Raw genomic sequence first — 26,828 nt, 5'->3', positions numbered from 1 at the left:
TTCCCACGCACCGTTCGAGAGTGGAACAGTAGAGAGACAGCTTGAAGGTGGTTCATTGACCCCTCTGCCAGGCACTTTATTGTGAATAGCAGAGTAATCACGTAGATGTCGTTGTAGACTATTATGTTATAGTATAATGTTAAGTTTCATGTTATTGAAATTTATCAGCTGTAAGTATAGATTCAGTCTATATTTTAATGTAATTCACAATATATGGAAAAGGTAAGTTGCTGTTTACTGTAAAGATGACATGTTGAGTTGCAAACAGTCACAATGAAAAGACACGCATTAGCTTTCAGCCATAGCGCAGAAGCACATACAGATACACATGCACATTCATTCACACGATGTGTCATCTTTATAGCGAGTAGCAATCTTGTCTTTTCCTTACATTGTTGATATTCCAACCTGTAGTTCCCATTGTTTCAGGGGAATTAGCCATGATAGTAGAAGGTAAGTAGATTATCTCCCAAAACATATGCAGTGACAAATGCAAGCACTGTGGTACTTGTTCCAGCTCTTCCTCTGGAATGATTTATAGTTTTAAATCAGCGTCAGTTGAGCAATCATTATTTGGAAAAGGAGGGAAGTGTGGAGGCTGAAAACTGCAGAGGGAGACCAAGGCTCAGACACAGTGAGCAGGTTCAAATGGATGTAGATTGCTGTAGTTATGTAAAGATGAAGAGGCTTGAACAGGCTAGACCTGCGGAGAGCTGCATCAAATCAGTCATTATACTAACAACAGCAATAACAATGAAGTCAAGGTGACTGAAAAGCACCTAGTATATATTAATAACTGTTTTGCATTGGGGCTTGAAAGGACGATTCCAAGCGACTCAGAAATTGGTAAATTGCAGCCTTGCCCCTGCTGTTTAACTGGTTATTTACGGAAAGAGCGATGACCTGTGAAAGCACACATCTGTCCTATCAGTCAGCTGCGAAATTTTTTTCCAGTACTTTGGTAACGAGATAATGACTAACACACTCCTGTAACACCCCATGTTATATGCATGCTGTGAAATTTAGAGAATACCATCAAAATACTACTTCTGTTACTTTGTTCATTTAGATATTCCATTCAACATGAAAAAGGTTTTTCCGCCCACCTCTTATGCTCCCTAATTCTTCTGTCTTTACACCCTCTTGTTCTCTTTTTTGGCTTTAATTAGTTTTTTGTTTGCATTCTCACTGTGATTTCTGTCAAATTTGTACTATTGAATCCTTTTCATTACCAACAATTTAATGTGATTAATACTTAGGAATCTGAATCTTCAGTGTTTTTCCTTTGTTACTTTCGAATCTTTTGTGCACTTTATGATCTTTCTTGTTCAAAAGTACTGACTTTACATCTGACTGCATGTTCAGGGTGATAGATATTATTCTACTGAGCCAGGTGAAGCTGTAGTTAAGAAGCTGTATTCTGGAAGAGCAGGATTAAAATCTCTGTCTGGCTATCCATATTTAGGTTTTCCACAGTTTCTGTAAATCATTTCCACCAAATTGCGTTGAGTTTCCTTTTTTAAGGCGGAAGCAAGTTTCCTTTCTCCTTTTGCAGTCACTGCTATTGCTGTCTCTTATCATTTTGGTATTATGGAAATTTAAACTGTGACTTTCCTTCTTTCAATGCAAAAATAGACATAAATATGATTTCTTCTTTACCTGCTGTGTGCTTGCTTGAATTAAATGGTAACATGAATCTTCATACTAAATAAATGAAATAATTTACCTTTTCACCATTCGGCTTGGTATCTACCTAGTATTATTCAGCCCTAGTAATTTCTATACATTTGAATGTCGTACACTTTTAATATTTACAATTAATCTCATTTAGAGGAACCATTCAGAATAATAATTTAATTTTCATTGTTCAATTTATTTCCAGCCTGTGCGGCCACAAACTCCTGTGACTCGGATGATAACAACAACAGCTTTGAGGCCTCAGTCGCCTGTTACGACTGCCACGACGACACTCCCTTCAACGATTACAACGCAAATAAGGGTACCTACTCCAACACTCCCTACTCCCCCACTTCACATTAGGCAACCTGTGCAGGTGCAGACAAAAACCCCAACTGCTATCCAACTGAGACCTCCACCTCCTGTGCAGATAAAAGCTGCAATACCCCACATTAAACCTCAGACAAATGCCTTTGTCAAACCTCCTACACCTTCTCTCTTGCCAAAACCTGTAGCAAAAGAAAAGGAGAAAAAATCATTCTCATCTGCAGGGTACACGTAAGTATATGCTGATGCTTGCAATTTTCTCTACTGACAGTTTTTGTTGCCATATTTTCTTTCACATTATACAGTCAAATAGTTGCTAAGAGTGTCGTGAAACGTCTTTTTCTGCAGAGGAGACGATGATATCAATGATGTAGCGGCAATGGGTGGTGTCAATCTGGCAGAAGAAACTCAGAGGATTCTGGGTTCAACTGAATTTGTTGGGACACAGATTCGTTCATGTAAAGATGAAATATTTTTACATGCAGCTCCTCTTCAGCAAAGAATCAGACAAATTGGTGAGACCCATTTATTATTTTCTGATCAGATGTAACTAACTATATTGAAGCAATCACTGCAAGTGCTGTTTATGTGATAACAACGTATCAAATGTTTTGATTTGTTTTTATGAAAGTTGCTCGTCATGGCTTAACGGAAGAGCCATCACCAGAAGTTGCAGCACTGATATCACATGCAACTCAGGAGAGGTTGAAAAACTTGATAGAAAAATTGTCCATTATTGCAGAGCATAGAATAGATGTTATTAAGGTAAATATATATTAACTTTCTTTTGTAACAAAATCGTTTTTATCTACTCAGTTCGTTAAACACTACTTTTTCTTTTGTTTAAAGATGGATCCGAGGTACGAGGTCACACAGGATGTTAAAGGACAGCTTAAGTTTCTGGAAGAATTAGATCGTGTAGAAAGGAAGAGACATGAAGAGCATGAACGGGAGCTACTTTTAAGAGCTGCAAAGAGTAGATCAAAATCTGAAGATCCAGAGCAAGCTAAATTAAAAGCAAAAGCCAAAGAAGTATGTAATTGCTATTTTAGCTTTTTATATTTCTTTCACAGTCTGATACTATAATAATAACAATAATAATAATAATTGTTATTATTTACTACTACTACTAATACTACTGCTATTATTTTGAGGGTACTAAACGAACATATTAATTGTCATGCAGTTGGTTCCTTTTTGTTGAGCGACCTGCAACAGTGCTCTACAGTTGATGCTTGAATTGTAAAGTACAGCAAAACCTCCCTTTTACACTTTTAAAGGGATTTTTTAAAAGTGATGTAAATTACTGAAAATGTATATGGTGGAAAATTACTTTTTAAGCATGTACTTTATAATATGTTGAAAAGCAATTTTATTAATTGTTCTGACCCTTAAATGAAACCTTTTATATTTTACATTTTGTGAAAATGTTTGCTCTTCATACCAAAAAAACCAGAATTATAGTTTGTTTCAATTTTTTTCTGGTGAATTTCTTCTTGCTGGTTTTCTAGTTCATAAATACCAGATGTTTCAAAATTATTATCAGCGTTTTAAGGATTTATTACTTTCAACTTATAGTTGTAAATAATACATTCAGATGAAAGAGTAACTCAAACAGTTTATCTTCCAAGTGTTCATTTTGATCACCATTTGTTACATGTCACACATCTAGTCGATAGACAAGTTCTCTCCAAACCTTGATCAGCTTTTCTGGAGTAATTGTTGCAACAACTGCTTAAATATCGTTTTTTTAAGTGTGGTAGATCAACTGGTAGTAGAGGCACATACACATCATCCAAAGGCATCATCCAAAGGTAAAAATCACATGATGTCATATAAGGTGAATGTGGACACCATGCAAAACAAACTGTCATCTGATCCCTTGCAGCCAATCCTGCAGTGGGATACATAGTTTAACCAGTCAAGTGCTGAGATATACCAGCACCATCTTGCTGCCAAATAAAGTTATGTGGTTCAGTTTCTTCCAATTGAGGAAAGAGCCATAGTTCTAGTGTGTCAAGTTAAGAAACACCAGTTACAGTTGCTTGACCAAGGGGAACATTCAATTTAGGGGAGTCTCATTGCAGCTGTACCATCTCACTGATATTTTTTGACCCCCCCCCCCCCCCTCCCAGATTTGCACATTATGCGTGTTAACTTTTCCACTTTGGTGAAATACTGATTCATGCCCCTTTGTGACCAGCTAGTGAGAGACACTCTGCTCTCGATGAGCAACATAGTCAGCCTGTTATCTGTAACCTACCCTCCTATATAAAAGACACAAACCACCACCAACACTGTTCCTATATTAACAGCCCAAATGCCCATGCCCTTGCCACTGTTGAACTGTACCATTCCCAATGCCTCACACTCCAGTCCAGCATGACCGACTATATCCTCATGCATAATTACCTCTCCTTTGAAGGCATCGTCTACAAACAAATCCATTGTTCAGTTATGGGCATCTGGATGGCACCATCCTATCCCAAACTACTCATGTACCATCTAGAGGCATACTTCCTGACCACCCAGTATCCCAAACCTCTCACCTGATTCAGATTAGTTGATGACATGTTTGTGATCTGGTCAAAGGGTGAGGACCACCTACCCACATTCCTCTCAAACCTCAACACCTTCTCCACCATTCGCTTCACCTGATCAACCTCAATCAGACCTTTTGCAAATATACTAAGGGTCCCCCGGAGGCCTTCACACACCGAAATTACCCTCCCAACCCTGTGAAGAAACAGATCTCCTGTCCCTTGTCTCTCCAGTCACCCACCCACCACCCCGCCCACATGCCCAGGGTCCAGGACCACTCGCCACATGATGCAGTATCACTCAGGACTGGAGCAACTGAATCCCAATCTCTGACAGGGTTTCGACTACCATCCATTGCATCCTAGAATGAGGACTATCATACCCACTATCCTCCCCACCCCTCCCACTGTGGTATTCCACTGCCCACTGAACCTAAGCAAAACCCTTGTCCATCCCTACTCCACCCTTGCTCCCAGCCCCTTGTGTCATGGCTCTTCTCCCAGGAAGAGACTTGGTGCCGAACATGATGTGCTTCATTTCAGTGACTGCTTCACAGCCTGCATCATCTCAGTCCTTCCTACCAACATGAGCTTTTCTGAATTGCACAGGTGCAAACACCCCCCTTGGCCTCCCTAGCTTCAACCTTCATTAGTCCCTGCACCTACCCATCAGCCCCCCGGCCCATTGCCCTTCCTACTTGCCACAAGAATCACATTTCTTACTTTAGAAGAATGGCTTTTGGCTGAAAGCTTAAATTTGCAGCAGTCTCTTTGTTGTGTCTGTCTGTGACTCAATGTCTCCTCTATATGGCTAGTAGCAATCTATCCTTTTCATAATGTTGCCCTTATTGCATCCTGGACTTCCAGTATTTGTTTCTTTATCACTAATGTTTTCAAAGTAACACACGTTTCAGCACATGTTTTTTCAACTGCCGTTAAGAAGAACCACTGATGTTACAAAAGCTCTTTCGTAGCATCAGTGGTTCATGCTAAAGGCACTGGAATTTCAAAACAAAATGAATAAAATTGTAGTCTGAGACAGAAACCACTAGGGCTCAAAAGGCATATTTACATAAGGTGTATCAATATAAAATTAAATTCATTTGTTTTGTGAGACACTTGCAAGTCCAAATAATATAGGAAGAAAATAGGTATAGTCTTTGATTCATTTAATGGATTTGCTTTGTGTTGTTGGGAGAAAAATTTACCAAGAGTTTCTTTCATATCTAGCCCAAAGGAGACAGACATGTTTTCTCTAGTGTCAACAAATAGAAAACAAATTTTAGTCATGCTGAGTTGCTGTAAAGATGACAAAACAATATTCAGATGTCACTGTGAGAAACATATAAAGTAAAGGATTTAGCATATGGCTAGTGGCTAAAATAAACCACTGACTTGTCCTAAGTTGACAATCATTTGAGTACAAAAAAGACATTGCATAAAATTTATGTTCCAGAACTCAATTAAGAGCAGAATTTACTATTGTAAAACAGTCAAATAATTAGTGAAATAATTTTTTTTAATTTTTTTGGACTAAAGGTCGGTGCAAAGGTTTCTTGTTTCACATTTACATTAGAGTTTAGAAAATTGCTAGTGTGGTCTTCACTACAAAAATATTTCCAAATGTCATCAACACTGATGTATTAAATCTTGTGTTGTTCTCTCTTTATCTCCTGTACTATCATATTTTGGGGCAACTCTACACATCCGCAAAGAACATGACTAGCTTAGAAAGGGTCTGTGACACAGCCGTTTCTCTCTCTCTCTCTCTCTCTCTCTCTCTCTCTCTCTCACACACACACACACACACACACACACACACACACACACACACACACACACACACACACTCCCTGGTGGAACTTCTGTATAATAATATGAACTCCTTCAAGAAGAACTGCAACATTCACTCGGTGAAAACTAAGCAGAAGAATCATTTTCACTTATATTTTTCAGTTTTTCCCAGTGTATTTTCTGGAAGAAAAGTTATCAGGCAAATGGCCGTATTATGCCACAATCATCTGGCCATTCACCAGATAACTGGTTGGCCAGTTTGCATTTGGATAACACACCTTTAAATGTTGTACAGCAAGATGTGTACTAATCTGCTAAACTAAAGGTTTTCAAGTGACAAACACTTTATTTTGTACAAGAGTTCCTTGCAATAATCTTGAGCATTTCAGTGTTTGTTTCTGTATAATATTGTCAATCTTTTGTTTTTCACATAAAAATATTGTCTTTTTTCTGAAAAATATGTAAATAGTAACTCCTTCAATGATGAATAATTTTGTCTCAGATGATTGAACAGAGTCTGTGAGAAAATAAAATAAAGAATCCACCACTGCCATATCATCGTGTTGATCCTGTGCAGTTGTTGACAAAGGAGTGGTGGTGGTGCATTGTTAATGAGGTACTAAATTTTATATGATAGTAGAGATTCTTGTTCAGAAGTGTTAAACTCTCAGAAATTTTCTGTGGAGTTTTACATTTTAGTTAATGAATCAAATAACCATTCATTGGGAATGAATAAGAGTGTTACATGTAGAATTACACGTAGAACTGCAAAATAGTATTGTCAATGTATAAAAACAGATGGTGGGTCATTGCGACATAGCAGTTAGTATCGTTAGCTACTAATCTAAAAGATCCAGGTTTGGTCTGAGGAGAAAAGGTAAAGATTTTGCTTAAAAAATAATGAGCTATCACAACTGAAGATTTCTAATGAAAGCAGTCACACTCAACTCCTTCTTTATCTGTTTTCTCAAGTAAAAAAAAAAAAAAAAAAAAAAATAATCAGATGAATAATTTGATATGCTAGGATTTTGATTGTTAAAGGGACATCGAAAAATTTTAATAGCGTGAGAGTGAAATTTGTGTGGATTAGCAAAGTAAAATTATAACCAAACTTCTCGTCAAGTAGTAATAGGAACTGGAGTGATGAATGGATAACAAGAGTTAATGTTATTAATAGTATTATGAATAGGAAATTTAATAATCAGAGTTGGTTACTACAACAATCAAATTGCTGGAATTTAATGGAAGTTGGTACCCATCAGGTTTGAAGTGAACAAGGGTGTAGAAAAGATGGAAGCTGTCAAGCCAAGTCCTTCATCAAAGTTAACATGCAACAGTAGTTCAGTCTGTGTATTTGCTAGCTCCCACAGAACAAAACAATTTTCCCCCTTTCCTGTGTAGCCCTCAACTACTTAATGTTTGGTAAGTAGATATGTCTTCATATGTGAAATGTGATCAAAAAGTAACAGGAAGTTTTTAATTTCACAGTCTTTATACATCTGATCTTCAAAAATTGTATATCTTGTTGGTACATATGTTCCTGATGTATATATCTCTTTTCAGATGTTTGGAATATTTAGTTTATTGTTGACAGTTGAAAAGGTTAGACGTGTTTTCAAGTGCTCGGCAAATTTTTAGTTTAAAAAATGATGTATCAAAGAAACTGCATTAAATTTTATGCGGAAAATGGAATAAAGTGCAGCATTGCATTCTAAATGTTGACTATGGCCTGTGTCTTTTGGCAGATCTACTACGAGAAGACAAGAGTTTGCGAGTGATATAAATGCTTCAGAGAGGGTAGCGAAGACATTGAAGATGATGATTGCCCTGGATGCCTTGGCATATAAATTACTGAAAACAGTGTGAAAAAGTAAAGAAAATGATTCTGAAAAATTGCCGAATGACCATTCTGGAAAATTACTGAATCACCATCAGAGAGGTTGCTGATGGTGTTGGAATATCCTTTGACTCGTGCCAAGTAACTTTTTGGATGTTTTGGGCATGAAATGTGTAGCAGCAAAGTTTGTTTCGAAATTGTTGAATTTCGACCAAAAACGACGACACACAGACATTGCTCAGGAATTACTGAATGGAGTCAACAGCGATGATGAAACATGAGTCTAATGGTATGACATCGAACCTGAGCCCCACATAGTTTTTTTCTTTTTTGCTTGTGGTAGTATAGTCAATAAGGAATACTACCTGCAAGTTATGCAATGTTTGTGCGAAGCAGTCTGAAGAAGAAAAACAGAATTGTGGTAAAAACACTCATCTCAATAATGCTCCTGCTTACACCTCAATGCTTGTTCATGATTTTTTGGCAAAAAACAGTGCCTCAGCCACTGTACTCACCAGATGTGGCATCTTGCTACTTCTGTCTATTCCCGAGGATGAAGAGAACCCTGAAAGGATGCCACCATTGATGAGATAAAAACACAATTGCTGAAGGAACTGAACACAATAACGAAAAGTGATTTTCAAAAGTGCTTCCAAGATTGGAAAAAGCAGTGGCACAAGTGGGGACTACTTTGAAGGGGAAAAGTTGAGGTTGATGGACAAATAAAGATTCTTCAAGAAAAATTAAAATGCCTGTTGCTTTTTGGTCAGATCTTGTACATATTATATTCCATCCTGAATTTTCCATTATTACAACATGACTGAATACTTGATGTTTTTTAACATTGAAGCAGAGTTATTACCAACCAGTGTTACATATGTTACTGTGCCCATGTCACATTCTGATGACTGTGAAATAGAGAGTCTTGGATAATGGAAAGTTTATAGTGGAGGAGGAAACTGAACAGAGGAATACCATATAGTATGGAATGGGGAAAAATACATAATAGGAAGTTGTTTCTAGAGTTGCAATAGGTTAGAGGTATATGCCAAACTTCTCTTTGAAACATCCTGACAATTCAAAACTTGCAACAGACTGGGAATCAAACCTGGAACCTTGCCATTCACCAAAAAATGGAATTTATCAAGTGGATTACATCAGTCGTCAACAGTGACTCTGTAATCAAATAATTGACTGTCTATACTACTATGATTCTCATGTGGGTTCAGATAACAACTTAGTCGTGATGAGCAGATGACTGCAATTCAAAAGAATAAATGAGGACAACTCACCTGTTGTGTGAGGGAGGGGGGTTGGGGGGGGGGCGGCAGATAGAGGTAAAGGAGAGGCATTAGAGAAAGTGGGATGTCAAAGAAAAGATATTGGTAGCACACCGGCAACTTCTGTCCAGAGAAAATATAAAGGACAGAGTGAGAAATAAAGATGGGCGAAGGAAGAGAAAGAAGAAGTGAAATGAATGGTACAATTAAGAGCGTGGAGAAAAAACAAAATTGGTGAAGTGAAGTGGGGAAAAAGAATAAAGAAACTAATTGAGTAAGTAAATAAAGTGTAACAATAAAAAAGAAGTTAGGGAGGGGTCATATTTTAACAGAGATTAAATCCTGGTGGACTCTGAAACGTGAGGGTTTGTTGTAGAGGAAGTTCCTGTCTCCACATTTTGTAGAAACAGTTTCATGTTAGATGATTCAATTTTTTTTCCCTTTCAATGCAATTAAAGGCCCCTCACATTTACAGATTGTTGGCTAGAATAATTTGCAGAAGAATGGAAATAAAGATTGAAACTTACTGCATGAAGATCAGTTTTGTTCCACTGTAAAGGGCAAAGGCACTAGAGAAGCAATTTTCTCTTTGTAATTAGTAACAGAAGAGAGAGAGAGAGAAATCACACATACACTATGGTATCAAAAGTATCCGGACACCCCCAAAAACATATGTTTTTAATATTAGGTGCATTGTGCTGCCACCTATTGTCAGGTACTCCATATCAGTGACCTCAGTAGTCATTAGACATCGTAAGAGAGCAGAGTGGGGCACTCCGCGGAACTCACGAGCTTCGAACGTGGTCAGTTGATTGGGTGTCACTTGGGTCATATGTCTGTATGCGAGATTTCCACACTTCTTAACATCTCTAGGTCCACTGTTTCCAATGTGAGAGTGAAGTGGAAATGTGAAGGGACACTCACAACACAAAAGCGTACAGGCCGACCTCATCTGTTGACTGATAGAAACTGTCTACAGTTGAAGAGGGTTGTAATGTGTAATAGGCAGACATCTATCCAGACCATCACACAGGAATTCCAAACTGCATCACTGCAAGTACTATGACAGCAAGACAGAAGGTGAGAAAATTTTGATTTCATGGTCAAGCGGCTGCCCATAAGCGACACAATACACTGGTAAATGCCAAATGAAGCCTCGCTTGGTGTAAGGAGCATAAACATTGGACGATTGAACAGTGGAAAAATGTGTAGAGTGACGAATCACGGTACACAATGTGGCGATCCGAAGGCAGAATGAAGCCTCGCTTGATGTAAGGAGCATAAACATTGGACGATTGAACAGTGGAAAAATGTGTAGAGTGACGAATCACGGTACACAATGTGGCGATCCGAAGGCAGAGTGTGGGTATGGCAAATGCCTGGCGAACGTCATCTCCCAGCATGTGTAGTGCCAACGGTAAAATTCGGAGGCAGTGGTGTTATGGTGTGGTCGTGTTTTTCATGTTGTTTTGTGTGGCACATCACTGCACAGGCCTACGTTGATGTTTTAAGCACCTTCTTTGTTCTCACTGTTGAAGAGCAATTTGGTGACGGCGATTGCATCTTTCAACACGATTGAGCACCTGTTCATAAAGCATGGCCTGTGGCAGAGTGATTACATGACAATAACATCCCTGTAATGGTCTGGCCTGCAGAGAGTCCTGACCTGAATCCTATAGAACACCTTTAGGATGTTTTGGAACGCCGACTTCGTGCCAGGCCTCACTGACCGACACCAATACCTCTCCTCAGTGCACCACTCTGTGCGGAATGGGCTGCCATTCCCCAAGAAACCTTCCAGAACCTGGTTGAATGTATGCTTGCAAAAGTGGAAGCTGTCATCAAGGCTAAGGGTAGCCCAACACCGTATTGAATTCCAGCATTACCAATGGAGGGTGCCACGAACTTGTAAGTCATTTGCAGCCAGGTGTCCGGATACTTATGATCACATAGTGTATTTAATGTTGTGTACATGTATAAAAGCCTTAGACATCTTGATAGCTTAGCAGGTGGTAATTTCAGAAACAATTGAATAATCATCAAAACCAAGTTGGTGTACCAGTAAATGAAAGAATATTTCAGAATAGAAATAAAATTACAGGAGTTACATACGTCAATGATAAGAATCTCAGACAACATAGCACTTATTGGCAAAGATATGGTGGAGCTGTTGGCTGGCATGGTCATCCTATTTATCTCCAAATTTGGGTTAAATATTCATGAAACAAATACAAAATCATGAATAGTAGTAGATAGGACAGTACTAAATTCCCAAACAGTGAAATTGAGGATGACGCTGTTGAAGAATGTTAAAAATTATGGGGGCAAATATGAAAAATGAAGTGAAGATTAGAAGAAAGATATACTGAATACCCTTGCCAGAAGAAAAGGGGACTTAATTAATGCATTTGCAAAGACATTCATGGGTACTCTACTTTGCATTCAGAGGAGCATTAGAGGAAGCAAATGGAGACACAATCTAAATAAGATTATATGAAGCATATTGTTGATGACACTGGATGGTAGAAGTATTTGGAGAAAGCAGTATGGTAAGTCCTGGAGGATGAGATTAACCAATTTAGAACAATGATGACTGAAAACTGAAAAAGAGGGAAAGGGGGTATGCATGGAAAGATCACTGAAAATGAACATTGAAAATGGCATTTAGATTAGGCACTAAAGGAAGTCAAGTAATTGAATGTAACTGTGAGATAGCTGTATTTCATAACTCCACAGGGTTGGGTATCTCATCTGTTACTGTGTATCGTTTGTCTTCCTTTCCCATGTAACTGAGGTTTCACTCTTAGCTTAGTATCTGATAAAATTTTCCCTTTGTCTAATATTTTTGACATTGGTAACCCTTTTTCCATGTTTCTTGTTTGCGACCATGGACGCTTAGAAATAGAAGCTTTTTCCTACTATTTTGGTGTTGCTGAGCTGTTGTATGGGTGGTAAATGTAACTCTTCACCTGCTTGTATTTGCTTGAATTTCCCCATTTTTGACTGGATGTGAGATTGGACATCATTGAAGAGTGCATAGTGAACGTGTACCTTCAGGGAGTAGAAAGTAGGAAAAATTGAGCCGTTTGGGGGAAGTGTTGGTACTTAAAAAAGCTGCCTTTGAAAAAATGTGTAGATATGTAAGACAAAACAGCTTGTGGTCATATTGAGAATCTACTTGATTGCCTTCAAGTGATATCATGTTTCTTCGAGGAGTTACTCAATTTGCTTAGGCAATATCTACTTACAGTGGAATGTAGGACAAAACTGCGAATTATATATTTTCACTGTTGTAAAAATGGATGACATGATGCAGTGGAATGTGTTATATCAGAAACCACATAATTAGAGTTTTTCGTAAGATGTTTTATGCCATGAAGGCACTTCTCTGAGATCAATGCACAGTGTCTGTAGAAATCATGCTCATCTGGTGTCTCACTTGAAAATATAAATCCTTGGAAAACTGTGATGTCAGCAGAGACTGTAAATTGTTGACTTACATGCTTTCTGTTCCAATTAATAGGTGGAATCACAATGCTGTAGCGTAATACTTGCAGATGTGTAGGGTGTCAGAAAATGATATGCTTAGGTCATTGTGTTAACTTTATTGTAAACTTCCACAGAGTGGTCTGTTTAGTTAAGAATATGCTATGTTGAAAGAGTGGAATTCGACATTTTTTTCACACTGCGTCATCTTGCATCGTATTCAGTTTGATTTTTTGAATATGGAGTTTAACTGATTGCGACATAATATTGGATAAATAATTTGTTGTTCGGATTTCTTGATATATTTATTCTCATCACCAAATTTACTCATTTTTACAATAGCCCTGGAAATGTTGCCTCTATACACCAATGTTGATAAATGAATAATTCCAGGGTGTATACGCCCTGGGGCAACTGAGAAATCCAGGAAAAACCCAGGAATTTTTTCCACCAGGAAAAAACTGGGAATTTTTCATTGTTATGGTTTTCAGTTAAATTTTTGCTATTTTGGTCACTAAGAACTGATACTCTACCAAAGAATTTTACTGTACCCCACAACTCCTGAATAAGACTCCACCAATAAAACATAAACGAGAGAAAAAAACCAAAATAAAACTTAGTTACAAAGGAAATGTACCATTTACAACAACAAAACACAGTGCACACACAAATGTCTGCCAACAGCAAAATTTGTGAAAGGCTTTAGGACAAAGAGTGCATTACTTCATAACAACAAACTGCTTCCGATGAACGTGATGTCACAACTGTTTGCATTAGGTTCGTTTCAGCACTTCCAGCAGGCTCTTGCACATTCACAGTTGAGTCATGTATGAGCTTCTGGGTACTTGAAATTTGGCTATTAGCTGCACGAGCAGTAGCAACAAGCAGCCAGAGGCTACCTGGCAAAATTTTTCTGGCATGCGCAAGCTGCCAAATTTGTGTATGCAGAGAACAGTCTGAGCTGTAGTGGGGAGTTGGGTTAGCTGCACGTGATCCATGTTTACGCATAGTAATTTGGCTGTTTCTTCATCATTTACAGTTCCCACATCAAATGAAAACAAAACAGATTTCTGTGGGATGGAGCTATCAAGTGAATTAAAATACATTCACATAATTATGGAAGTTGAAATTAGTTTCATTTTTCGGATTCTATTTTATTTCCCTATTTTTGGCAGTCAAGCATTAACCACCCTGCAAAACAATAAAGTTATTTTTGTCGATTTGCTAAAGAAATTTGGTGTTTATTAATGTTTTCTGCAGAGGCAGTCAGTTTATTTGAAACAAAGTGCTTCATTCCACACAGTTGGCTAGTTTGCCATTTCAGGTGCACATTTTCATCTTCGGGCACGTATGGTGGTATGCCATAATAAAAACCAAACATGAGACAATACAGTACTGGAACTCCAAGAAAATTTTCATCCCAAAAACCACACTAAAAAGCTTAACATCAGTTTCCTGATATGAAAATATGCAGCTTACATGTTGCTGCATGTCTTAGATCTTTCCAAAATGGTATTTTTTTTTTTTTTCTTTCCAGAAAGTCCTATGCTGATGTATAAAACCTTAACCATTCATAGGATTGATAACTTTTACTGTTCCAAGGGAAAGTATACTGTCAGTTAACAGGGAGAAGGTGTATTTTCACCCAGGAAAAAGTCTGCTTTTAACCAGAAAATCCGGGAAAAATGTGGGGAATTTTTTTTCTTGTCCATGTATGCACCCTGAATTCATTGAATTTTCAAACAAATTTTGTTCTTAAAGGCATTTTTTAAACTTTTAACATTTCTCATTCTTTGTATTGCATTAGTAATTGACATGCCACTACTTTACCATATATTTGTATTGCGTTAGTAATTGGCATGCTACTATTTTACCATATGTCAAAATTTTCTAACACTAGCAATAGTATCCACCAATTCTCACATCCTGTTGCACTAGCTTTGCCCTGTTGAGGGCCAGAAGATTTAATTAAGAATTTTGAACTGCTTGTTCTGCTGACTTCATGATTTGTACAAATTAACACAATAACACAAAAAATTAACGCAAGTAGTATCAGAACAGTACACTACCAGCACATGGTTCCTCTATTGTTGTCAACTATGGCACTGAATACTGCAGCAGCAAGACATTTATTACCATGGTTTCATTCTTGACTCCAACTCACAGCAGCAGCTGAGCTTCCTAGGCCTAAAATCTTGTGAATGGGAGTGGTACAGTTTTTTTGTGTTGTCAGAGGGTGTGTCTTTATACTGAGTATCAAGAAGGCGTCACTCCATCAATTATATTCCCAGTTATAAATATTCTTTACTTTGTGGAACAATGATATAAACACTTTAACGAAGTAATTGCAATATACAGATAATTTTCAGTTTGTAGATCTTCCGTTGGCAAGTTTTGTATTTATTTATTTATTTATTTTTATCTAGATGCAAAGAGCGGAGATGGAAGAACTGCGACAGAGGGAAGCAAATCTCACAGCGCTACAGGCAATTGGACCAAGGAAGAAGCCCAGGTTGGAACTTGGCACTGGTGTTGGAAATTCAAGCCAGGTATTTCTTATTTATGATCTGTTATTAAAATCATTTTTTTTAATAATCTTATTTGTTGATTTGTGTAATTTTTTTCCTTTTTTTCTCATCTAGAACATGGTATGTAAACAATTGAGAAATCTTAAGTAATTTAGGAAGAGAAAGGCATTTATCTTTCTACCAAACCGGTTGCTAGAGTCTCTCTCTTTTAAAACTTTTATATTATGTGGAAATAAAGAAATGAACACCACCTGAAAGAAAATTCAAAAGGAAAAGACCAGAAGGCGTGGTGCTAGGAAAAGGGAGAACACACCGTTGGGTGGCTTGCGGAGTATAAATGTAAATGTAGAAGATTAGAATTTAGTGTGCAATCGAGGATGATGACTTTAAAAATGAAGCCTAAATTCGGACTGGCTAAGGATAAGATAGAAAATCAGTCAAGTACTTTTCAAAAGATCATGTCTGTATTTGCCATAATCATTTAGAGTAATCACAGACAACCTAAATCTGAGTGGGAAAACAAAACATGAACCCTTCAGCTCTGAAGAGAAAGTCCAATGCTAGAAATACTACACTGCATTGCTGAGTTGTTGTTGGGCTAAAATTGATTGTAATGAGAAAAGGATGGCAGTCGCCATGTCAGAGAACAGTGGTTATTGAAAACTGAAAGATATATTAGTGAATACGGTCGCAGGTTCGAATCCTGCCTCGGGCATGGGTGTGTGTGGTGTCCTTAGGTTAGTTAGGTTTAAGTAGTTCTAAGTTCTAGGGGACTTATGACCTAAGATGTTGAGTGCCATAGTGCTCAGAGCCATTTGACCCTTTTTTTTTTTTTATTAGTGGATACAAAGAGGACATGGAAATGAAAAGAAGATATCATCAATATAGTGAAGAGAGCGGAAAGACCAGGACATAAAATAAATAAATAAAATACAAACATAAAATGAATATGCAGCAGGTTGACCAAAACAATCAAATGGTTTTAAACAAAATCCAAAGCAAAGATGCTTTGCATTTTTTGTTTTATGGGTGTTAGGCTATGGTCCAAGGCACATTTCTCTCTGTAATGTTTCGTCTTCCAATGCTGGGGATATCATCAACTGAACAGATTGTATTGTGTGATTAAAGATGCTCTGGTTTATAAGTGCCAAACAGTAGGAATCAAAGCTGAATATGGATTTCATAGTCCTCCTTCACAAGAAAAAGTAACCAGCAGTTAAACAGAGATGGACCAACAGCAAGGAAATGGCATGCACTTCGGAGACACAAGAGTATGCAAGAGGGAATGCCGCATGCAAAAGAAAGCATAGTTATATAATTGTTCATATAAAATAAACTCTAATCAGTTACAGCTTGACAATTGTACTTTATGAACACTCTTTTACGCAATGTTGTACTGAATACATAAAATATCTGAGACTTCCTGATGAAAAACCTTTTCAGCTTAGTAATGTCCTCAGTAATGAATTTGTCTCCAGTGCAGAATTTTTAAGTATAATTTTTTAGGTATGAGCTGTTTTCTTGGTCTTTTTCTAAAGCTGCTGGTAGATTTGCGACTTAGTACCAAACTTATTGTATTATGTTCATCAGCAACCAAACATTGACATGAAATATGGATACCTGCTGTTACGAGTTAAATATCTTGGCAGAGCATAGAAAAAATAAGTTCTGTTACTGTATTCTATATTGATTATTTAGAACTTTGTTCATGACATTCTATACACCATTTCAGCCATCCTTAGTCATACCCAAGACATAGGACTTTGAACTCCGTATAATGAAACTGTGAAAGTTGTTTTTAGTATAAGACCTCTGGTACATACTTATTTCTACACATACACAAATCTTTTCATAGGTCTCATGAGACTTTTAATAATAATGATTTAATAATAATAATAATAATAATAATAATAATAATAATAATAATAATAATAATAATAATGATGATGATGATGATGATGATGATGATGATGATGATGTACTACTCACCAAACCAATATTAGAAGATGGTGAAGTGCAATTTCACCATGCACACAACAGGATAAAGCAAAAGTTCAATTGAATTTCCAATTATCGATTTCCTTCAATTGCATTCAGTTTGTGGAATTTCACAGTTGCCTTATTCCATTCAAATCATGTCACTAATCTTATTTGTGTGATAGTAAGCATTGTGTATCAACTCCATGCTGCTGTCTACCCCTGGTAGCTGGGTGGTCAGTGCGACAGGGGGGGGGGGGATGTTTGTGTTGTCCTAATCATCATCATTTCATCGCCACTGATGTGCAAGTCACCGAAGTGACGTCAAATCGAAAGACTTGCACCTGGCAAATGGTCTACGTCGATGGAGGGCTCTAGTCACACGACATTCACATTTTCATGCTGTCATATGGACATAGACATTCTGAATTTGAAGCAATAATACTCTGTTCAAAATTACTTGAGCTGTGAAGGATGTAGTGGGTCGAGACACACAATGGAGACACAGCACACACTCAGCTAACTCCAACAGAGCTGCAGCTGCAGCCCTAACCCACAGTCGCGAAACCTATATCCCCAGCATTACAACACTTCCTGCTTGGTCTAGGCATCAGTTTCATGTAACTTACGATCCTGTGTGGTCATTTGTTGCATGCTATGTTTTTTCCCCTATTGTGTGATAGCAGAAATCCTTATTTTATGTGTTTTTACTGTTATTTGTTGTGCAGTACTGAACTGTATCAGAGAAATAAGTTTGTGAAATGTTCAGAATGGAAAAATTTCACACCACTCTTGTGGCTTATGGATTGCTATATGAGCTCAGTTGAGAGAAATGATTTTGCACATTATGTGCCTACTTCAAGAAAGGCAAGATTTTTGTAATGGCTCATTTCTCTCCATTAAGAATGTGATTGAAAGAGCTACTGCATCTATGAATACAAACAAAAACACTTACGAAAATAGTCAAAGAAATGTCCAAGAAATAAAGATATGCTGGAAAATCCTCAAAGCTGGAAACTGAGGGGAAAACATTCTATGATATGCACATTATGTCTTTGTGTTTATGGTTACTATTGCAGAGAGGAAAACTCGAGGTAGTTGCACATCATCATTTACAATTATATACAACCTCTGATTTTGCTATGGGCAAAACCTTGACCACAAGCTGCTGCCAGGGAATGTCGACATTCTATGGTTTGGTTGCTGATCAGAAAATGCAACAACAGGTTAATTATAAACCTAGCAACCTGTTTCACATAGTGAAACTCAGCTGTCAACAGCTTAGCTCTGACATACAAGTGGAGAATTATGAGTCAGTTTTAACTCCAATTATCTTGTGTTAAATGTATTTTACAGAGTTCTTGTTTGGAACAGATGAAATAGAGAGAGAGAGAGAGGGAAACATCCCACATGGGAAAAATATATTTAAAAAGAAAGATGATGAGACTTACAAAACAAAAGCGCTGGCAGGTCGATAGCCACACAAACAAACACAAGCATACACATAAAATTCTAGCTTTCGCAACCAACGGTTGCCTCGTCAGGAAAGAGGGAAGGAGAGGGAAAGACAAAAGGATATGGGTTTTAAGGGAGAGGATAAGGAGTCATTCCAATCCCGGGAGCGGAAAGACTTACCTTAGGGGGAAAAAAGGACAGGTATACACTCGCGCGCGCGCACACACACACATATCCATCCGCATATATAGTGTATATAGCATATAGAAAACTATCATCCACCATCTTGCCAAGAACAAAATTACAGAACTCCACACATTGTTGTTTGTCACCTTCACAACGAGCTTGCTGTAGCAGAATTTTGTATGGTTTCATGTGTAAACATCTATTCAACACATGCCAGACGGACATCAGGGGCATGTTGAGCTGTTGAGCTGCATAGCAAATGGATTTCTGCAGACTCCTTGTGAAACTATGGCGGATGCATTCGACATCTGTGTTAGACACTCAGTGATTTGACTTTATACAAACAACCAGCTTCTTGGAATTGTTCATGCCATCATCTAACACTCTGTGCTGTAGGAGGATCCACGCCATACCTAGCATGAAAGTCACACTGAACAGTTAATACAGACCCATACTACACAACAGTACATTGTTCACGCACATATCTCAAATAACATAATAGTTATGATTTTTTTTTTTATATAGGATAGTTCTTTTTGATACACCCTGTATATACAGGTACAAAGGATTTATGAACCTGTCACTTTTCAGTACAATGTCTATTCAGAAGATGTAAAGCCCTGACCACTATGAAAGTCTGTAAATGTTATTTGATGGACAAACACACAAATTAGTAGTTCACCTTCTGCGGGAGCTCCAGGCAGAGGATGCTTACATCTAATTGGCAGCAGCATAATTGTTTGTGGCAGCATCCCCATGTCACGGTTGCAGCTGTAGGAAACATGGCGGTGTAACTGATGGTGCGCGTATTTGGAGATGTGGCCAACTGGATAGTGGCCTATACCACACCTCTCCTTGTCCATATTAGGAGGTAGAGGGGAGAGGCCTGTGCTGTGGATATTGATGAGGCAGATTGCGAAGCTGGAGGCAGAGTAGACCAACCGGCATCCCAACATGTGGGTGCCAGGGAAACTGTTCTGGAAAACCAGCTACAGGACAACTCCGACAGCACAGATAGGAGGCTGGAGGCTGCTGGTTACTAGTCGACAGTGTCATTGTTTATGGGAGAGGCGACCTGAAGTGTTGGTGACATTGACACCACAGGTGGGCAGGTGGAGACTACCATCAGTGGGGCGGTTGCATGTGGACGTGCCTAATTTGGTAAGGTGCAGAGGGGGTTGCATTGCGGCGGACAGATGTGGCTGCTTCATGTGACCAGATGTCATTCAATGAAGAAATCTAGAACAGTTTGATCTACAGCAGGATCATTGAATTCATGGACTGTAGGTGACTTTGGTGGTGGTGATGCATGCAGGTGAAACTTTGTGGTGAAGTCTGAAGCTGTCACAGAGAGAAAGGATGAAGCAAATGCAGCAAGGTCCGATGGCGTTGCCCATGCAAACACTCTGCCGGCAAAATGTTAGGAGCAGATAAAGTAAAATGTGAACTCAGAAACATCAGTAAGGCACCGTCTCGTGGATGTGAGGCGTGAAGTTGGTACATCTTCATTCTGAACGTTTGAACGATATGTTTGGCCTCGCCATTAGACTGTGGCGAGATTGTGGTGTTGTCCTAACATGCTGTATTCCGTTGTGTTTGCAAAAGTGTGCAAATTTCTTGGAAGAAAAATAAGGTCCAGTATCAGAAACAATTGTTTGTGGCAAGACTTCAAGAGAAAATACAGAAGCTAGTGCCTTGATAGTGCCGACAGCATTTGTAGAATGCATTGGAATAACAGAGGGGTATTTGCTGTAGGTATCGATGATAATCGACTAACGTGTTTGCCAAAAGGGGCCTTCAGAATCTATATGGAGGCACTGCCATGGAATATCAGATTGTGGCCAGGAGAAATGTTCCTGACACAGAGCAGCCTAATTGTCCATGCAAGTGCGACATTGTGCCGTCACATGTTCATTTGGCTATCTAAACCAAGCCATATACAATGTTGGTGTGTCAGATGTATAGTGCAAACTGTTCCCCGATGACCTCTATGTAGAAGACTTAACACCTGCTGTTACAACGAAGCTGGGATTGACACCGTTGTGTGTTCGTTAGCCGTGTCAAGCAGAATCACATCACTCAGTATAGAAGACCATTGCGGTGCACTAAGTATCTTCACAGTAAGTGATCGGGAATTCATTTCTAAGAGTGAAGCCAAACTTCGCGAATGTAACTTTTTAGCAATGAAAGTAAAAGTGCTGCATCTGTGCAAACAGATAAATGAGGCAATGTGTCGGTGTTTGCGTGTTGAGCTGTTGGTCAAAACAGAATTTTGTACTGGTAATTTGACAATAATAGTGTCGAACGTTGAAGCTTTTGCACCATGTGGTTAGGTTTCAACAGGTGGAACAGTGCAATCAAAGGCTTATGGTCCATGACCAAGGAAAGGTTTTCTGCCTTACAGATGATCATTAAATTTGGTGACTATATATATTATATCCAGGGCTTCTTTCTCCAGGTGACTATAATTAATCGGAGTACTGTTCAAAGTTTTGGAAGCAAATGTGATTAGGTGTTCTGTTTTGCCAAATTTGTGGGATGAAACTGCCCCAATGCCATGGGAAGAATCATCATCTGCAAGCACAAGTGGTTTGACTGGAACGTGATGCATAAGGCATGGTTGACGAAGCAATGCATTTTTCAGTCTTTGAAAAGCTTGGTCACGGTCTTTTGTCCAGTGGAACGGAACATTTTTGTGTCTGAGGTGGTTCAGAGATGTAGAACAGCTTGCAGTTCACGTAAATTCTTAGGACATGGCAGTTGCTTGAAAATGTTTCATCGAAGGACGAGCATCATTGGTGTCGGTGATATGTCCTAAGTATTCAACCATTGTGCAGGGGGGGGGGGGGGGAAACCACATTTCTGCAAGTTACATAATATAGTCCATATTTTTAAGGTGTTATTCCAGTGTTTGTCTATAGACAATTATGTCGTCAGAATGATTAAAAGAAGAAGGCCCCTTCAGCGCCTTCTTCTTTTAAAGTTTTGAAACAATGCAGATGCAGAAACACTTCTGATAGGTAGGTGTTGATATTCAAACAAGCCAACATGAATATTCATAACAATTACTTTTTAATCTCTTCGTCCATTGATCATTGCAGGTAGGCTTCTGCAAGATCAATTTTTAAGAAGAACTGTCTTCCCTCTAGACGATCTAAAATTTCCTCTATCAATGACTGTCCGTGAATTTATAATGTGTTTTAAATCTGCCCAAAGATGAATCTTCCCATTTGGCTTATGAATGATCACTTTTCCTATTTGGCTTGTGAATGATTACTGAGTGTGATGCCCAATGACTCGCTTAAATAGGTTTTAAGGCACCAGCAGATTCCAGTCTCTGAATTTCTGAAGCGATGTCATTGCATAATGCATGCGGCACAGAGCGTGTATGGCAAAATTCAGTGTGCACATTAGCTTTCATCATAAAGTGAGCAAGAAATCTTTTTGCACATCCTAGAGCATTGTCGAACAATTGTTGATACTCGTTATGGAGTTGCTGAATTGTGGCACGGGAAGCTTTTGTGTCAATGGCATGAAACTTTTGTGTCAGTGGCATGCACATTGTCTTGTATGTGTAATGTGAAGGAACCAAACGCATCCACCTCAGAAATATTTGAGCTTGCCCGTGTGAGGACTACAGTGAAAGAGACTTCCTTAGTCATGTTGTTGTTTCTTGCAGTTAAGTGGCACATTCCAAGCATTTGAAGGCCATTATGGGCAGTCAGATGCAGACTTGATGTTTGCAAAGGTGGTTGGCCAATTTTTTCATGGGAATCTATGTTAAGCAATGTGACAGAAGTTTAAAAGGCTCTTACTGGTTACAAATTAGCAATGTAATCCACAGTTTGTGGTGTGTTCTCTTAATACAGTTGTCCATTCTGTGTTATAAAAAACTGTTCTGTTTCCACCTGTGTAATAGAGCACTTTTGTGAATTTCAAGGTTGGGAGAACCTTTTTGAAATTTGTAGTATTCGCATTAAACACCTGTGTGTGCGTATTTTCTGCGTCTTCACTTTCCTGACTTTTGAGCAGGAGGAGATGCAGAACCTGAACATGAAATGATGTTGATTTCCATTTGTTTCTGGTTTGCATTATTCTCACGTGAAGCAGAGGAGGGCGTCCTAGTCTTCTGCAGGCAGACCAGTTTTGTATGTACCAGGTGATGACAATAATTGCATTCAGCTTGTCTGAAGAAGCATTTATTTCAATCATGGGTGACATACGATTTCACACGATTTTGCTTTGTGCGGAGCTGGAGCAGTTTAATTAGCATTGCACCAATGTGGCAAATGCTGTGTGTAGTGTGTCTGGCCTTGTTTACATGATGCTGACTTGCGAGTGATGGAGCCGAGGTTGTAGCTAGGACACAGGTTGTTCGTCTCAAATAAAGTGATAACTGATTGACAGAAATCTTCCTCAGGTAAATCTTGAATATCATGCATCGATAACTTTAAGCACTTCACTGGGCTAGGGTTACAATACTTAAGAATTTCGGCCCTTAGTCCCTGACCTGATAGATTCTGAATAATAGCATGGTGAAGCATATTATCCTGATAATCTGTGCCATAGACACAATTGAATTTACAGTTTCTAGTTATGTCTCATGGCGTGCAGATCTGCAGTCCATTCTTAAATATAATTGATCATTACAACATTGTATGCAGAAAAATTCATACTGTGCAGGAGCAATGTATATTTTACTTTCAAAGAATTCATCTAATCTTGCGTTTATGACCTCGTGGGGCTGGGTTTGGAGCTCACTGAGGGGAAACAATTGCACTAGGAGGAGGTAGGTGTACGCTCCTACACATGAAAAGAAAAATGCACAATGCGGTTCACCTGTGATTTTGTAAGCGTCAAAGTGTTGATGCAGCTGTGTTACGTATTCTTTCCCTGTTTCCTTCATCTCGTTGAACTGTCGGAAGGGTGGAGGGGGCAGCTGAATTCCTTCTTTAGCTTCTGGCACCTTTTGCTGCGGGGCTGCTTGCACTTGTAAGAGCCAAGAAACTGCCAACAGCAGTTCTGCCTTTTGTTGACTCTGAAACTGAACAGCAGATGTTAGATGCTGCTCAGCACTAATATGTTACTCTCACTGGTTTGTCATGATTTCATAAATATCTTAAATATTTCAGCTTATGCGTTTCAACTTCACACACACACACACACACACACACACACACAAAGAATTCAATAGAAAGAAAAAAATTGCCCTGCTCTGGTTTTTAAAGCTCATGCTCTTCCACTTTCCTTTTGCTCATCTGCAGGCTGTTACGTCTTCCTTTTCACACTGTGTGTTTCTTTAATGGATACAGGAGCAAGGAACAGATGCTGTTCAAGTGTTCAAGAACAGGGAATTCAGATATTAATTTATTCTACAAATAATAAGTAACAAAAGTAATACATAACTTTGTTGCTATATTTGGAGCATCAGTTGCTAACATTAGATTTGAATGTAGAACTATTAACAGATACAGAAGATTTATAAACCTATCACTCTTCAATACAATATCTATTCAGAAGATGTCGAGCCCTGGCCACTGTGAAAGTCAGTAAATGTTATTCAGTGGACGCGCGCACACACACACACACACACACACACACACACACACACACACACAATGTTCGAACTGCAGTTCCAGAGTGGGGATGCTTACATCCCATTGGCAGTGGCATAACTGTTTGTGGCCGCACCCTCATGTGACAGTGTCGGCTGTAGGAAGTGTGGCAGCATGCATATTTTGAGTGTGACTGATCAGATAGTGGTGGATGCCATACAAATGTCTGGATGAACCATCGACATAAGGATTACTGAACATAAATGATTTGGGACAGGTGGTGAAATTGTCCATGGCAGAGTACACAGCTGGGTGAGGCCGATCACATAATAAAGTTGCCTGGCATGGAGGGTCTTGTTGTGGAGAAGAGCTACCACACCTGGTTGTTGAAGAAGCCATAGAACTTCAGAAACATAATAATATTGTCAACAAGAAAGATGGAAGTCTCAAGGTGAATGGACACTGGGTTCCCATGCTTCCAAGAACAGCTGTTGCAGGTAGCAAGGGGACAGCCACTGTGGCATTGATCAGGGAAAAGCCATTAAACATTGGTGCTACAGGTACATGTGATCTGTGGTTCCAAGCTCACCTCTGTCTACCACCAACACTGGAGGATGAAGTTTTGGCAATGTAGCTACTTGTGCTGGTGAAATATCAGAAAAATCATCAAAACAAACATTGGCCGAAGAACCCATGACAGAAGCCAACAAAGAACATGTCAACATGTGGGCACAAAAGCCTCAACAATTTTGAATTAAAGAACATAAAGTGGTGACGAAATTATTCTACCCTATCAAAGAATATCTTACAGTCACTCCTGAAACTAATGTTGTCGGTTGTATTGTAACACATATTAACTCTCTTAAGAGGTATAACAATAAAACTGTGAGGCTGGTTGGGGGGGGGGGGGGGGGATCTTAGTTAGATTTCTGCACAACCACAGCAGTATGTGCTTCAAAGTAATTTCTTTGTGCCTGTACACACTTACCACATCAATGTTTCCATTGTTAGTAGCATCTCTGGAACTCATCTTGTGGATTAGCAGCAAAAGCCTTTGTTACAGCTGTTTTTTATGTCTGTACATTTGCAAAATGGTGTCCTGTAATGAAAAACTTATTTTTTGGGAAAATCACAAAGGGCCATATTGGTGAACAATGAGATCATGGAAGCGCTGCAATGGTCTTTGACATCAAAAACTGTCCAATATACACTGCAGTATGGGATGATGTGTTATCGTGATGCAAGATCCAGTTGTTAGCGATGTAAGATCCAGTTGTTAGCGATGTGTGGACGAACATGACAGACACATTTTTAAGGGCTCAAGAATTTCTTGGTTGTGGTCTTGGTTTAGTATCTGGCCTGGGTGTAAGCACCGTATGTGCACAGTACTCACACAAGCATGCATTTCCCCTTGGTGAACTTTCTTTGGTCTTGGTGATACCTTCGAACACTATTGCAACTTTGATGTTTCAGCTCATCATCATTCTGGAAAAACAAAGTTTCATCACCAGATTAGCAGCAACAGTCCTCTGCTGATCTTTTTGTTGCTGTGAGAGATTTTAGGGAATCATTTTGGCCCAAAATTTTCTCATTCCCAGATTTTCTGACAGTGTCAGGGTAAGAGTTTCCCAATTAATGTTCAATTCATTTGCAATCAGTTTCACAGTTAATCTTCAGTCAGCTCACTCAAGTTCACTTGCAGTGACAGTGTTGTCATCTGTTGATGGTCACCTACTGCAGTGTTCATCTTTGACACTTTTTCTGCATTAAGCAAACATTTTGTGCCAATGAAAAACTTGTGCCCTTGATAAAATGTCATTTCAAAAATTCTGCTGTAGCTTCCCATATGTTACTGCGGCATTCTTACCAAGTTTCACACAGAAAGGATAGCAAGCCGCTGAGCAGTACATCAAGATTCCATTGTAGCATCAAGGAGCAAACACAGGACTTCACTCTTCAACCACTGGGGGGAGAAAACTGCAGTCTCATTAGTCTCATACACGATATTAGGCAGGTGGGCCAGTTGGCTCCTCAGCATATCTTATGAGTGGACACCCACATATTGTGTTACATCATTCATACATACATAGTGTACCTTAAATCCCACTGTGAAGGGAGCCTGTAGGGATGTGGAGCACCTGTGGCTCTAACCATGGTACAATGAACAGATATGAAGTTCAGATATA

At 38.9% G+C, this 26,828-nt stretch overlaps 1 protein-coding gene across 2 annotated transcripts in view; it reads left to right on the top strand.

The window, feature by feature from the left end:
* The window catches only part of LOC126187313 (transcription initiation factor TFIID subunit 4), a 202,195-nt gene that overhangs the window by 123,387 nt on the left and 51,980 nt on the right, over positions 1 to 26,828 (top strand). For both annotated transcript variants that reach the window (XM_049928325.1, XM_049928316.1), the window contains 5 exons: positions 1,883 to 2,235; positions 2,353 to 2,519; positions 2,636 to 2,769; positions 2,854 to 3,036; positions 15,368 to 15,490. In XM_049928325.1, the coding sequence (XP_049784282.1) occupies positions 1,883 to 2,235; positions 2,353 to 2,519; positions 2,636 to 2,769; positions 2,854 to 3,036; positions 15,368 to 15,490 (960 nt within the window). The remainder of the gene's footprint in view (positions 1 to 1,882; positions 2,236 to 2,352; positions 2,520 to 2,635; positions 2,770 to 2,853; positions 3,037 to 15,367; positions 15,491 to 26,828) is intronic.

This window comes from Schistocerca cancellata, chromosome 1 (genome assembly GCF_023864275.1).
Source record: "Schistocerca cancellata isolate TAMUIC-IGC-003103 chromosome 1, iqSchCanc2.1, whole genome shotgun sequence".
Lineage (NCBI taxonomy): Eukaryota > Metazoa > Arthropoda > Insecta > Orthoptera > Acrididae > Schistocerca > Schistocerca cancellata.
Note: the sequence above shows the minus strand (reverse complement) of the source record. Positions and strands in the feature narration are given on the sequence as shown.